The sequence below is a fragment of the Equus przewalskii genome, chromosome 3 (assembly GCF_037783145.1).
Source record: "Equus przewalskii isolate Varuska chromosome 3, EquPr2, whole genome shotgun sequence".
In the NCBI taxonomy this organism is placed as follows: Eukaryota; Metazoa; Chordata; class Mammalia; order Perissodactyla; family Equidae; genus Equus; species Equus przewalskii.
The window spans coordinates 18,168,764-18,182,873 of record NC_091833.1 but is presented as its reverse complement, the minus strand read 5'-3'; the positions used below and the strand labels follow the sequence as shown (position 1 = coordinate 18,182,873).

Here is a 14,110-nt window from a genome sequence, read left to right as displayed (position 1 = left end):
ACCTAGCCATATGCTAGAATCCTATGGAGAGGTTTTTAAAAAAAATACCAATGTCCAGGCCTTACCCCAAACCAATTAAATCAGAATGTAAACTCCATGAGGGCAGGAATTTTGTCTGTTTTGCTCACTGTTTGACCACTGCCTGGCACATACATGGTGCTCAGAAAATATTTATCGAATGAGTGAATAAATGAACAAATGAATGTACCATTATCACCTGAGACCCAAGGAACAATTCTTTTTAAAACTTAGAGGGTAACCAGGCAATATAAGTTACCGTGGTGGCAGCCCTGAGAAAAAATACGATCAAGTTAAGCTTACACTTTTTTCCATAATAAGTAAACTTTTCTTATTTCTAAAGCACTATACTATAAAGCATGTATCTCAACAACTAGAGGTTGCTTACTGTCTGCTGTGAGCGGGAGGAAAAGAGAGGGGCCTTAAGCAGTATCTGATGAACTGACAAGAAGAAACAGGCTCCAATCCCGATGACATTTTGAGGTAATCATATCGTAAGGGCTTGAGCATTAGAAAGCAACGACTAACCAGCTACCCTGCCCCAAATATTTGAACAAAACCCCAATGCAAGTACATACCTATGTATTGTTCTTTTCTGATAATGCCTTCAATGTATTTCTTCTGGCTTGGTGCAAAGAAATTCCGTTTTATACCTGAAAAAATAGTGGCACATGTAAATGGATGAAACCTGTCGAATCAGATGTCCAAGGAGCTATTTAGCTAAAGAAGAAGGAGCCCTGAGTTCTTGGAAAGAATCATAAGAGTAAGATAGAATTACAGAGTCTTGGAGCATCCTTTACCTCAATTCCCTTCTATCATATCACCAACCAGTGGTCATCCAGCCTCTGTATGAACTTTTGAATGACAGAAAACTCAGCACTCTCAAAACAGATCTGGGCAATTCTAGCTGCTATAGCAGTTCTTTATACCAAATTCAGATTCTGACTCCCTGTCACCCATCCGTCCCAGTTCTGCCTTCTGGAATGGTACACTGCCCAGCACACCTCATCTCTTTTCCAGCTGGCCCATTCTCCAAATAAATGAGGACCGCTTTGTTCTCCCTAAAGTTCCCTTCTCCAGCTTCACCCTCTTGAATCACTCCTTCCTGTGTTTATGACTTTCAGGGACCCCCCAACATTCCTGAGCCCAAGGGCATGACAAGCAACGGCATCAGTGTGCCTGCTACAGATTCTGGGGACGGGGCAGGGCCAGTGCAAAAGTCTGGCAAATGTGCCTACCCGAAGTCAGAGTACATGTGGTAACCTCAGCTTCTCCTCAGTCCTCATCCTCTAACCAGGGTTTCTCAGCAGCACACTACTGACATTTTGGGCCAGGTAATTCTTGGGCAGGGGGCGGCGGCTGTCCTGTGCATTGTACGATGTTTAGCAGCATCCCTGGGCTCTACCCACTAGATGCCAGTAGCACCTCCCCAGATGTGAAAACTAAAAATGTCTCCAGCCATTGTCAAATGTCCTGTGGGGAAGGGTGGGGTCAAAATCACCCTCATCTGAGAACCACTGCTCTATCCAACGACTCTCTTCACCCATTACTATTCAAAACTCTCTCCTCTGCTGGTTTACGAGCTAAATGTCCAGAAAGTCTATTCGTGTATCAAAATAGTATTTGAAATTTTTTAAGTATTCATCTTTTTTTTTTTGTAAGGAACATTCACCCTGAGCTAACATCCATTGCCAACCCTCTTTTTTTTTTTTTGGCTTGAGGAGGATTAGCACTGAGCTAACGTCTGTGCCAATCTTCCTCTACTTTGTATGTGGGATGCCTCCACATTATGGCTGATGAGTGGAGCAGGTCCACACAGGGATCCCAACCTGCAAACCCGGGGCCAGCGAAGCGGAGAGCATGGAACTTTACCACTTAGCCACGTGGCTGGCCCTAAGTATTTATCTTTTTAATGGTATTTAATGAAACTAAAACACTTTCTCCAGATGTCAAGAATTTCCCAGGTGGTTAATCCACATTTACCTTATCTCCCACTCCAGGTACTGGGGACTATGGAAAAGATCTGACACCCATTTTCTAGATCTGTTCAAGAAGTACAAACAGTGCAGGGTGGTTTTTTTTGCAACCTGAACATCTGAATTCAAGTACAATATTCTGCCTGACAGGGCTATGTCAGACAAGCCACATACCTGATCACTTGGTAGGGTAGAAGGACCCTACTCACTAGTGGGAAGCCAGCGAAGCTGAGCAGGCTGCAAAAGTGGTGGGCTCAGGATGAGAAGTTGGGAGAGGTGACAAGGAAATGGACAGTGAACCTTGGCTGAAAAGGAAGGAAAAAAGTGTGAAGAAGAGAGCACTCCGCTTGAAATAAAGCCTGAAGATCTTACTTCCCAATACACAGAGAGAAGGCCACAAGCTTGCCCTCTGGGCTCTCAGCTAGCCAGGAAAGGGGTCGTTTGAGTCTAGATATAAGACAGCTGGCCCTTGTCTCGGCCCCTAGGCCTGATCATTCATTCAGACTCTCAATAAACACTTATTAAATCCAGACCTTGCGCGGGGACCACATTTGGGAAAACATCACTGCACCCTCAGAGTTTACATGGGGAGACTGGCACTGGACAAGCCGTCACAGGTGCGGTGACGGCAACAAAGGAGAAACGCAGGGCTCGGACCTGGTTCATAAGGCCAGGGCCCCACCGGCGCGCACTGGGGGACCCCGGTCCTGCCTCCATTGTGCGCCCTTCCCCAAGGCTAGCCGGATCTGGACGTCGCCATCCTCTGTTTGGAACTACAGACCTCGCCGCTGTCGAATTCTACAGGTCCTCGCTTCTTCCTCACGGTTCGCCAAATCCGCAAGCCTTACTGAGCCGCGCCAGCCACCGTCCACGAGGCCTTGGCGCGCCCGTGACGTCACTGTCGCGCGCCTCTCCTGCAGCAAAGAGAATATGGCTTTGGCACGGCCGCCGGGGTTCTTGTCGCTGGCAGCTCGGTTGCTTCTGGCGCCTCGACGGGACCTGGCGGTCCGCGGTCCCGACGAGCCCCTGCCGGTGGTGCGCATCCCGCGGGCTCTACTGAGACGGCAGGAACTGCGGCAGAGTGGGCGGCGGAGTCCCCCGCGGCCGGTGCTAGTGCGACCTGGCCCGCTGCTGATCTCGGCGCGGCGGCAGGAGTTGAACCAGCCGGCGCGCCTCACGCTGGGCCGTTGGGAGCGCGCGCCGCTCGCTTCGCGTGGCTGGAAGAATCGGCGCGCCCGCCAGGACCACTTCTCCATCGAGCGCGCGCAACACGAAGTACCAGCGCTACGGAACCTATCATCTGAGGACGGCTTTGCCGATCTGGGTCTGGAGCCTCGCGTGCTGCACGCGCTACAGGAAGCTGCTCCCGAAGTCGTTCGGCCTACAACCGTACAGTCGAGCACCATCCCCTCACTACTTCGCGGCCGCCACATCCTTTGCGCTGCGGAAACTGGCAGTGGCAAGACCCTCAGCTACCTACTACCTCTGCTTCAACTGCTCTTGAGCCGGCCACGCTTGGACTCCCAGCGTATCCCTGCTCCTCGAGGCCTGGTCCTTGTGCCTTCTCGAGAGTTAGCCGAACAGGTCCGTGCCGTGGCCCAGCCCTTGGGCAGCTCCCTGGGCCTTCAGGTGCGGGAGCTAGGGGGAGGGCATGGCATGAGTAGAATCAAGCTGCAACTGTCCAAACAACCTCCAGCAGATGTACTAGTGGTCACTCCGGGAGCTCTGTGGAAGGCCCTGAAAAGACAACTGATCAGCCTAGAGCAGCTCTCCTTCTTGGTGTTGGATGAGGCAGACACACTGCTGGATGAAAGCTTCCTGGAACTAGTGGACTACATCTTGGAGAAGAGCCATATAGCGGAAGGCCCAGCTGACTTAAAAGACCCCTTCAATCCCAAAGCTCAGTTAGTGCTGGTGGGGGCCACATTTCCCGAAGGTGTAAGCCAGCTGCTGAGTCAAGTTGCCAGCCCAGACTCTCTAACCACTATCACCAGCTCCAAGCTCCACTGTGTCATGCCTCATGTCAGACAGACATTTATGAGGCTGAAGGGAGCAGAGAAGGTGACTGAGTTGGTACAGATCCTCAAGCAGCATGACAGAGCATATAGGACGGGCCCCTCAGGAAGCGTTCTGGTGTTCTGTAATAGCTCCAGCACTGTGAACTGGCTAGGCTATATTCTAGATGACCACAAAATCCAACACCTCAGGCTGCAGGGACAAATGCCAGCCTCAATGAGGGCAGGTATCTTCCAGCGCTTCCAAAAGGGCTCCCGAGACATACTTCTCTGCACAGACATAGCTTCTCGGGGCTTGGACAGCACCCACGTGGAGCTGGTTGTCAATTATGATTTCCCCCTCACCTTGCAAGACTACATCCACAGAGCGGGGAGGGTGGGCCGTGTGGGAAGCGACGTGCCAGGAACAGTCATTAGCTTTGTGACCCATCCCTGGGATGTGAGCCTGGTTCAGAAGATTGAGCTGGCAGCTCGCCGGAGGAGAAGCCTTCCAGGACTAGGGTCCTCGGTGAGAGAGCCTTTGCCCCAGCAAACCTGATTGCAGCTGGCTTAAATATGATGCCGTAACAGAGATCTTTCCCTGTGCCCTGGGTGGGTGAGCACACTTGTCATTAGGATGTGCTAGGCTGCCCAGTCACCTCCCCAAAGGCCTGGTAAGCAGCAGGCCAGCACGGGAGGGTGAACTTCTGAGCATGGCTCTCTGTCATCTTTCCTATGACTCATGAAAAATAAAGTAGATTTTGGCTTGCGTTATGTCATGATTTCTAACAATAAATGATGTTTTTATGGATCTCCCCTAATAATAGTTACCACTGGGGCAGAATTCATTGGATTGAGAAGATTCACACTCCAAACTACCACACCTAGGACAAAGGCTCTTTCAACTGATGGTTTCACTTATAAATATTTAGATTTTATTTCCTGCCCCCAAAATATCCACTAAGCCGCCAGGAAAAGGGAAAGGTGAAGTAACTAGCAGTAGGGAGAAATTTTCTTCACCAGCAGTGCCCGTGGCAGGTTTGGGCACTCTTGCTGAAATCTCTCTGAGAAGTACTGGCAGAAGAATAAAAGGTAGACTGACACAGAAGTGTGGCTGTGTGTGCATTTCCAGGCTCTGCCTTCTTTTCTGTCCCTTGGTGGCAGAGGAAGAGGAGAGAGGATTGAACTGTTTTACAAAACAGGCAAAATAAGCGTGTAGCATCCTCTGACTTCTAGGTTCCAGTCTCTGCTGCAGTATATGAGTTTTGCCTAAAGTAATGAACAGGTCAGAGTCGAAATATAATGCTCTACGAAACAACCTAAAAATACTTGCAAACAGAAGACAGTAAGGTTTCAGAGAACAGAAGTGGGCCCAGGGCAGCCTTTGCCAGAAGAGAGTATTGTACTAAATGTACAATCATAGCTCTCTTTTCCATATGAAGAAACTGAAGCTCAGAGGGACAAAGAACTTGCTCAAAATCAGACAAGTAGGTTGGACAGAATCGGGTCTTATCTACACCAAGGTTTGTGTTCTTAGCTACCATGCTAGCTTTTTTCAAATGTGATACATGCACAGAACTACTCTACATCTCTGTTTTCCTTGAATATTCCTTGTTTACATCTATGCCTGACTCAGTTCTTAATATTGCCTGCTTTGACTCTCAAAAGTGACCCACTTTACAGAATAATTTGGTCACGCTCTCCCTGGACCACGATGGTAGAACTGCCCAGGAAGCTTGTTAAAAGTGCAGATTTTTTTTTTTTTTCTGGTAAGGGAGATTGGTCCTGAGCTAACATCTGTTGCCAATCTTCCTCTTTTTGCTTGAGGAAGATTGTCGCTGAGCTAACATCTGTGCCAGTCTTCCTCTATTTTGTATGTGGGATGCCACCACAGCATGGTCTTGAGTGATGTGGAGGTCCACTCCTGGGATCTGAACCAACGAACCCCAGACCACCAAAGCAGAGCGTGTGAACTTAACCACTCTGCCAGGCAGCCAGCCCCAGCAGATTTCTGAGCCCCACTCCAGATCTGGATAAGTTTTCTGAGGGTTGGCCCAAGAATCCATGTACGAGTAATTTTAAGCTGTTTTGTGTACTCTCCAGGTGAGTCTCAAACCCTCTTAAGTTGATAAACCTTTTGTGTATGCTGTTCTGCCTTCCCCAGAGACCCCGCCAGATCCAGATAAGGTTTCAGTAGCCCCACCAAAGCAGAGGGGTGCTCCCGGGTGAGTAATCTCTCTGGAGCCTTGGAGAATCTGAGGGGTCTCATGCTGGCCCACCTGCCAGGATGAACCTCCTCCAGAGCCCTCCCCAAAAGCAGTCTGCTCTAATTATGCCTGACTTCATCTGTCCTATCCTGTACCACGCTGATCAGGCAACTTAGGAGTAGAGAGAAGGTGCTTCTCAACTGGGAGTGGCCAACCTCTAAAATAGTAGCCTGGACAGTCTCTACCTCCTGGGCACATCCCCTCTGCAACAGCCCCAGTCAACAAATGTCCCATCTTTGCTTATTCAAGGTCAGCCACAGGGAGCCTCCTCCTAAGGAAGGTTCTCTCTCATTGCTAGGAAGTTCTTGGCCACACTGTATCAAAGGCTGCCTGAAATATAGTTCCTTCCCATGGGCCTGATCAGGCTAAGAGCAGAGTTATCTCTTTCCTCCTCCTCTGAGTAGGACCAAATCGGCTTTTAGTAAGACCTTTTCACGGTGTTGAACAGGTTTTTCACCAGCTGAGCCCACGTCTCTTTCGTTCATGATGTTGGGATTGTCATTATTTGCCCTTTTGGGGGAGAGAGGAGTGTAATGATTAGGCTGTCATTCTGTATGATGTCATTTTGTCATGAATTTGTTTTAAATTTCATATTTAAATGAACCCATCCTTCCCACTTTGCGACATCATTCGAGACCCTCATTTTGCTTTGGAGCACCTTTAACATCTCTCCCCATGTCCCTGGAATGTGATGAGCTTGCCCTCATGTTCCTATCAGCTACAAATCCAGAGTCCCAACATGGAGCCCTATCATGGAGCAGAACACCTCTCCAGTACTGTGTAACCTTGGGTAGACCCCTTAGCCTCTCGGGTTTTGGAGGCCTCAGTTGTGAAAATGTGAGGGATCTATGAATTTACATTTGGGGCAGGACAAGGTCAGGAAGAGTTAGTCTTTGCTTTTATTCTTCCCACCTGGAATATCTTCCCTCCTCTCCATGGGTCCAAATCTCACTTGTCCTTCAGGCCCACCATCCAGGTGCCTTCTCTCATTTCCAATCCACACAAATCTCTGCCTCTCCAGCTGTTGAATACTTAGGATCAGTGACACACAACCCAGCAGTCTCTTAAGCTAATCTTGCCTCTCCAGCCAGTCTCAGAATATGGGTTTCTTTTGCCCTTCTGTGGTCCCTGAGGCTGTGCCAGCCCACAAGTATCCTCCACAGGGAGTGGCTACTTGACTAGGGCATGAGTGGGGAGAGCCAGGTGTGAGGGCCCAGGCAGGATGCCTCTCTACCTCCACCTTACTCTCCTCCACAAAACCCCAGGAACCTGAAGCCTGCCCCTCAAGTCACAGATTCCTTATGTGACCTCACTGGGTAGTGATGACCTCACAAACCTCACAGTTTCCATGGCAGGATAACCACGCAAACGTGGTGCTCTTGGGGAAACTTCCCGACTAGTTCTCTACCAGATACCGATCTGTTAGGTTGCCTGAGAGAGAATGTCTGACCGGATCTTCTATATTAACTCGAACTTGTCCTCTGTCCCCTGGGAGGGCAACGGAGCAGGTAGGCCTAGTGCAGGCATCTGTGTAAGAGGCATTGGTGTACACACAACCTCACCTGGCTGCCACATGTTCCTTTTGGGCTTGCCCACCACACCTCAGAACATCCCCAGCTGTAAGTAATGCCTGTGGCCCAGGGCCCCCTCAGGGACCCACACTGTTCCTGCTCACTGCTGAGGACCAGTGAAACGTCACCATTGGGCGAGTGTTCAGAAAGGTTTACAAAGGTAGCCTTTCCCTTTGGGCTACAAGATGCTTCCATTCAGACCCTTTCCTGATTGGCCTCTTAGCAAAAGTGCGTTTTTGTTGGCAAGCGATAAATGGAGCAGTTTGAGGAAGAACCCCTCTTGAACCTCACCTTCCAACCCAGACACCTTCACTGTGCTGTCATGTAGACATGCACGTGAGTCCCCTCAGATACTGAGCTGCTGAGTACTGGGGGAAAGAGTGGTGTCACATTGATGGGAAGAACAGAGGAGGCAAGGGGAGTGATGAAGTGATTCTGAGCCTGGAGGGCTGAGGAAACGGTGTCACAGGAGGTTGGGCTGATGTGAGCCTAGACTTGGTTGCCAGATTCTGGCTTTGAACCTCCGGTTCTCTTGTCTCAGTAGTTGGCCATTCTTCTAACCTAGATAAAAGTATCAGAGGGCTACAGTTCATGGTGGTTGAAACAGGTGGAATGAACGAGGCCCAAGAGGAGTTGCCAAGGTGAAAGGGGTTCTTAACCGATTAAAATTAGATTATTTTTTCTAAAATTTGAAAGGCATTTCCATGAAAGCCTCAGAAGTGACAGAGCTTAAGAAATGTTTTCTCTGTTGTGGAAGGGAGAGATGGAAGGGATCCTCATTGCAATTATTTTCGGGTTCTACAGTTTTCTCTAGGAATGGGGAAGAGATTTCCTGGTCTGCTGCTGCCATAGGCTCCAGGGAATTGCTTTTGCCGCCGACATCGCTTCTCTAGGGGACTCAGAGGTGATGGGCCAAGGCTGTGTTTTGGATGCCAAGCAGATTAAAGGGCTTTCAACCAGAAGCTGAAAGAGACGTGAGAGAGGGGAGGTCCTGGCAGGACACTGTGTCCAGCAGAAGTGACTGATCAGTTGTGATTTTCTTTCCAGCAGTGGCTCCCACTACTCCTCCTACACCTTGTCTATACCATGTCCTCTACCGAGGGTGTGGAGAAACCCAGATGGGCTGGCATGGAGAGACATACTGCCTGGTTGGTGGCTGCAGGGCCTATGGGGATGCTCCTGTGGCCACCCCAGCAAAAGTGGAAGCAGAGAAGCCAATCCCCAGGCAGACGCCCAAGAGACAGCGAGCTGTGGCAGAGCCGGACAAAGATCTAGGTTGCCCCACCCCCAAAATTCAGCGATTGCAGCATGGTGGCAGAAGGTGGACCCCACGGAAGCTCGCTGGCTGAGTCTGTCTGTAGAGAGGGCAAACATTTAACGGCCTGAGACATCTAATGCTTCTTCCTGCCGTGAGCCCCACTGCCCACCATCGGAGGTTAGAACCTGAGCCATTCTGTCTGAGCCTTTCTCCACCAGGAGCCTCCTTCCATACTAACTGGCCATGGGCAAGGAGCCTCAGCAACTGAGGTTTGAAATGAGAGGCTGCTCTGAGCATCCCAGGACTGAAGCTGGCCTGGAAGAAAACCTGCTGTTCCTCTGCTCCATCCTCTAGAGTCCCTTTTTGGGCAGAAGAAAGAATAGTCTGCACTCTGCGAGCCAAGGAGGATGCAGGAGCAGAGAGACAGTGCAGGGCGGCTTTATCAGGGGCCCAGTCTACCAGATGGACTCCTGCATGACTCATTGCCAGCAGCTACCAGCACAAACCAGGAGGAGCTGGGCTTTTTGAATCTGAAAGAAGCAATCTGTGGCTACCCAGGGAGCCTCCTGCCTGGGGTCTCAGGAGGCAGAATAAAGAGACCCAGGAAGACCTGCTCCCTGGAGCAGGAACAGGATGAAGAGGCAAGCAGCATCTCCCCTGCGGCTCACATGCTCCTTTATTCCCAGCCCTTTCTGTTCAATAAAATGATTTTCTGTAACAGTGTGTGACTTGAAATCCAGCTTGTCCAAGGCCAGGCCCCAAACCTCCCTGTTCCCTTCAAGTGCATTCCCACATGTGGTACCTGGTCCTCTAAGACCTTCTGCCTCTAAAACGGGCCCTTGGGTGCAGCTTCTCACTATGTGGCTATGCAAATTCAGGCAGGACACAAGCCCATTCTTTAAGAAATGCAGAGCCTAATGAGTACTTCCCTCTGTATGTGCAAGTGTGTGTGTGTGTGTGTGAAAGGAGAGGAGAGGCAGAACTGAGAAGATGCTGTTACATCTACTAATCCACCCATCCATCCATTTATTTAACAAATATTTATTGAGCACCTGTTATCTCACAGCCACTGTGCTGGTGTCTTGGGATATTTCAGTGAATGAGATGATCAAAGCCCCTCTCCTAAGGCACCCACAAACTAAAGGAAGAAACAAGTGAACAATATAATTTCAAGTAATTATAATTGCTAGAAAGAAAAGTAAAATAGGATAAGAGGATGGAGTGAGGAAGGGGTGCTATAGTACACAAGGTAGTCAGGAAAGGCTTCTCTGAGGAGGTGACATTTCAGTGGAGATGTGAGTGAGGGAGTCATGTGAGCAGCTGGAGGAAGAGTATTCCTGGAGGAGAAAATGGCCAGTGCAAAGACACTGAGGTAAGAATGAGGCTGGCCTGTTCTAGGACCAGCAGTCGGGCTGGTGAGGAAAGACAGAGAAGGATGAAAGATGTGGTTGGAGAAGTAGGCGTGGGCTGGACCGTAGCAGGCCTTGGCTATGGTGAGGAGAGCATCCTGTCTTAAATGGACGGGAAGTCATTGGAGGGATTTGAACAGGGTAGTGAAGTGATCTGATGTAGACGCTAAACAGCTCACTGAGTGCCGTGTGCCACGGCAATGAGCTGCTGGCTGTTCCCAGTGGAATGCCTCTCTCAGCAGGTAAGGGGACAGTTGTTCCTGGGGAGTCGGGGTGGGAGAAAATCAGCAGAGAGGAAAGAGCACAGTGTTGGGGCCTGTATCCCAGGCCCACCTGCCTCATCAGCGCAGAACAGAAGGGGGCACTGTCAGCAGCTCGTAGCCCTCAGGCCCAGGTGAAGTCACCCACCCTGTGGACAGCACGCTTGTTCTCAGGGCCACAGCAGCAAGACCATGGTTCCTTCCCCCGACACACACCCTCAAGGCCAGAGAAAGTGCTGGTAACTTAAGAAGTTTCCCTAACCTGGGTTAGAGGAGGGACACAGGCCCTGGGGTTTCCAGAAAGTTCCTTCGGTGAGTCTAGTTAACCCACAAAAGACAGCTAACGCCTCTTTGTAGTGACCTCCACTGCCCACTACTGGAAATTAGAACCTCAGAATCTCTCTCTGAGACTTGGTGTGACTGAGGCAGACTTGTGGTTACTGGGGGAGTCACATAGGTTGGCAAATCCCAAACATGAGGCAAACAGACTCACCTGGTGCTCTAGGACAACTAGAGATCCCGAGCACCCACTGAATATGTTTTTAGGGTGGGGTCTTGAAATCTGCAGGTTTCTTTTTTTTCTTACTCAAAAAGTTTGTTTACCCACATCTGATATGATCCTTCAATCAGCTTTCTAGAGAACAACTTTTCCTCTCTCTCAGAATCTGATATTCCACGTTTTTTTTTTTTATTGTTTGACTATTTAATTTTTTTAATTATTTTTGAAAACTATATTATTGAGGCCATAATGGTTTACAACATTGTGTAATTTCAGGTGTACATTATTATTTATCAGTTTCTGTATAGACTGCATCGTGCTCACACCAATAGCCTAATTTTTATCCATCACCATATATATATGCCCCTTTACCTCTTAAACCCACCTCCCAACCCCCTTTCCCTCTCGTAACCACTAATCTGTTCTCTTTATCCATGTGTTTGTTTATCTTCTACATGAGTGAAATCATGTGGTGTTTGTCTTTCTCTGTCTAGCTTATTTCGTTTATCATAATACCCTCAAAGTCCATCCGTGTTGTTGCAAATAGGGTGACATTGTCTTTTTTATGGCTGAATAGTATTCCATTATATATATATATATATCACATCTTCTTTATCTGTTTATCACTTGATGGGCACTTGGGAACCTAGGAGACAGTCAGAGGATGCTATATGCTTATTTTGCCAGTTTTGTAAAACAGTTCAATCCTCTCTCCTCTTCCTCTGCCACCAAGGGTCAGAAAAGAAAGCAGAGCCTGGAAATGCACACCCAGCCACTTCTGCATCAGCTATTCTGTATAATGCTGCAGTGAACACAGGGGTGCAGAAATCTCTTTGGATCATTGGCTTCAAGTTCTTTGGATAAATACCCAATAGTGGGATAGCTGGATCATGTGATATTTCTCTTTTTAATTTTTTGTGAAATCTCTGTACTGTTTTCCATAGTGGTTGCACCAGTTTGCATTCCCACCAGCAGTGTATGAGTGTTCCCTTTTCTCCACATCATCTCTAGCGTCTGTCATTTTTTGTCTTTGTAATTATAACTATTCTGATGGTAATTATAGCCATTCTCATTGTAGTTTTAATTTGCAGTTCCCTATTGATTAGAGATGTTGAACATCTTTTCACGTGCCTGTTGGCCATCTGTATATCTTCTTTGGAAAAATGTCTGTTCATATCCTCGGCCCATTTTTTGATCAGGTTGTTTGTTTTTCTGTTGTTGAGTTGTATGAGTTCTTTATATGTTTTGGAGATTAACCCCTTGTTGGATATATGATTTGCAAATATTTTCTCCCAGTTGGTGGGTTGTCTTTTCATTTTGGTTGTGATTTCCTTTGCCTTCCAGAAGCTCTTTAGTCTGATGTAATGCCATTTGTTAATTTTTTGTTTGTGTCCCTTGCCTGAGTAGACGTGGTATTTGAAAAGACGCTGCTAAGACTGGTAAGAGCGTACTGCCTATATTTTCTTCTAGGAGTTTTATGGTTTCAGGTATTATGTTCAAATCTTTCATCTATTTTGAGTTAATTTTTGTGTATAGTGTGAAATAATGGTCTACTTTCATTCTTTTGCATGTGCCTGTCCAGTTTTCCCAAACCATTTATTGAAGAGACTTCCCTTTCTCCATTGTATGTTCTTAGCTCCTTTATCAAAGATTAACTGTCGTAGATGGGCTTTCAATTCTGTTCCCTCGATCTGTGTTTCTGTTTTTGTGCTATTACCATGCCGTTTTGATTACTATAGCTTTGTCGTATGTGTATATATATATATATATATATATATATATATGTATGTCTGTATATGTATATATATGTATGTAGTATATGTATATATATATATTTTTTTTTTTTGAGGAAGATTAGCCCTAAGCTAACTACTGCAAATCCTCCTCTTTTTGCTGAGAAAGACTGGCCCTGACCTAACATCATGCCCATCTTCCTCTGCTTTATACTTGGGACGCCTAGCACAGCATGGCTTTTGCCAAGAGGTGCCATATCCACATCCAGGATCCGAACCAGCAAACCCTAGGCCACCGAGAAGCAGAATGAGCGAACATAACCACTGTGCCACCGGGCCGGCTCCTATATTTTTTTTTCACAGAGGTAAGCCCACTCTTTTTTTTTTCTTTTTATATATGCTTTTTTTTCGGTTAGGAAGATTGTCCCTGAAGTAGTATCTGTTGTCAATCTTCCTCTTTTTTTTTCTCCCCAAAGCCCTGGTACATAGTTGTATATCCTAGTTGTAAGTCCTTCTGGTTCTTCTGTGTGGGACACTGCCACAGCATGGCTTGATGAGAGGTGTATAGGTCAACACCCAGGATCCAAACGGGTGAACGCCAGGTCACCAAAGTGGAGTGTGTGAACTTAACCACTATGCCACCCAGCTGGCCCCTGTAGTATATTTTGAAGTCAGGGATTGTGATGCCTCCAGCTTTGTTCTTTTTTCTCAGCATTGCTTTAGCTATCTGGGGTCTTTTGTTGTTCCATATGAGATTTAGGATTCTTTTTTCTATAACTGTGAGGAATATCATTGGATTCTGATTGGGATTGCATTGAATCTGGAGATTGCTTTAGGTAATATGGACATTTTAACTATGTTTATTTTTCCAATCCATGAGCATGGAATATCTTTCTATTTCTTTACATCATCTTCAATTTCTTTCAATAATGTCTTATAGTTTTCAGTCATAGTCTTTCAGTACAGTTTCGGTTGTAGGTCTTTCACCTCCTTGGTTAAATTTATCCTTAGATATTTTATTCTTTATGTTGTCATTGTAAGTGGGATTGTATTCTTGAGTTCTCTTTCTGCTAGTTTGTTGTTAGTGTATAGAAAAGCAGCTGATTTTTGTAAGTTGATTTTGTA

The 14,110-nt window shown here is 47.4% G+C and overlaps 2 protein-coding genes across 6 annotated transcripts in view; one reads left to right on the top strand and one right to left on the bottom strand.

Moving 5' to 3' along the window:
- DUS2 (dihydrouridine synthase 2) overlaps positions 1-5,087 on the bottom strand; it is a 35,430-nt gene extending 30,343 nt beyond the window's left edge. For 3 of the 5 annotated variants that reach the window (XR_011538485.1, XM_008518219.2, XM_070613735.1), the window contains exons 1-2: positions 2,776-5,087; positions 597-671 (exon numbers count right to left, since the gene is read on the bottom strand). Coding sequence is in view for 2 of the 5 variants with exons in the window: in XM_008518219.2 (XP_008516441.2) it covers positions 597-671; positions 2,776-3,427 (727 nt within the window). In the remaining 3 variants the exon portion in view is untranslated. Of the gene's footprint in view, positions 1-596; positions 672-2,168; positions 2,300-2,651 lie in introns of all 5 variants that reach the window. The other 2 variants (XM_008518220.2, XM_008518221.2) reach the window with 2 other exon arrangements.
- A 2,458-nt stretch (positions 5,088-7,545) lies between these two features.
- On the top strand, positions 7,546-9,796 carry DPEP2NB (DPEP2 neighbor). Its single transcript, XM_070613756.1, has 2 exons — positions 7,546-7,763; positions 8,874-9,796. Exons 1-2 carry the CDS (start codon positions 7,697-7,699, stop codon positions 9,173-9,175), a joined length of 369 nt encoding a protein of 122 aa, XP_070469857.1. The 5' UTR covers positions 7,546-7,696; the 3' UTR covers positions 9,176-9,796.
- Positions 9,797-14,110: the final 4,314 nt, after the last annotated feature.

What these genes read in the sequence shown, in the direction of transcription:
- DPEP2NB (XM_070613756.1), top strand. Translation starts at nt 7,697, where the DNA reads ATGTCTGACCGGATCTTCTATATTAACTCGAACTTGTCCTCTGTCCCC. An exon ending in CTGGGAGGGCAACGGAGCAG is followed by an intron (nt 7,764 to 8,873) that starts GTAGGCCTAGTG and finishes TTTTCTTTCCAG; the next exon opens with CAGTGGCTCCCACTACTCCT.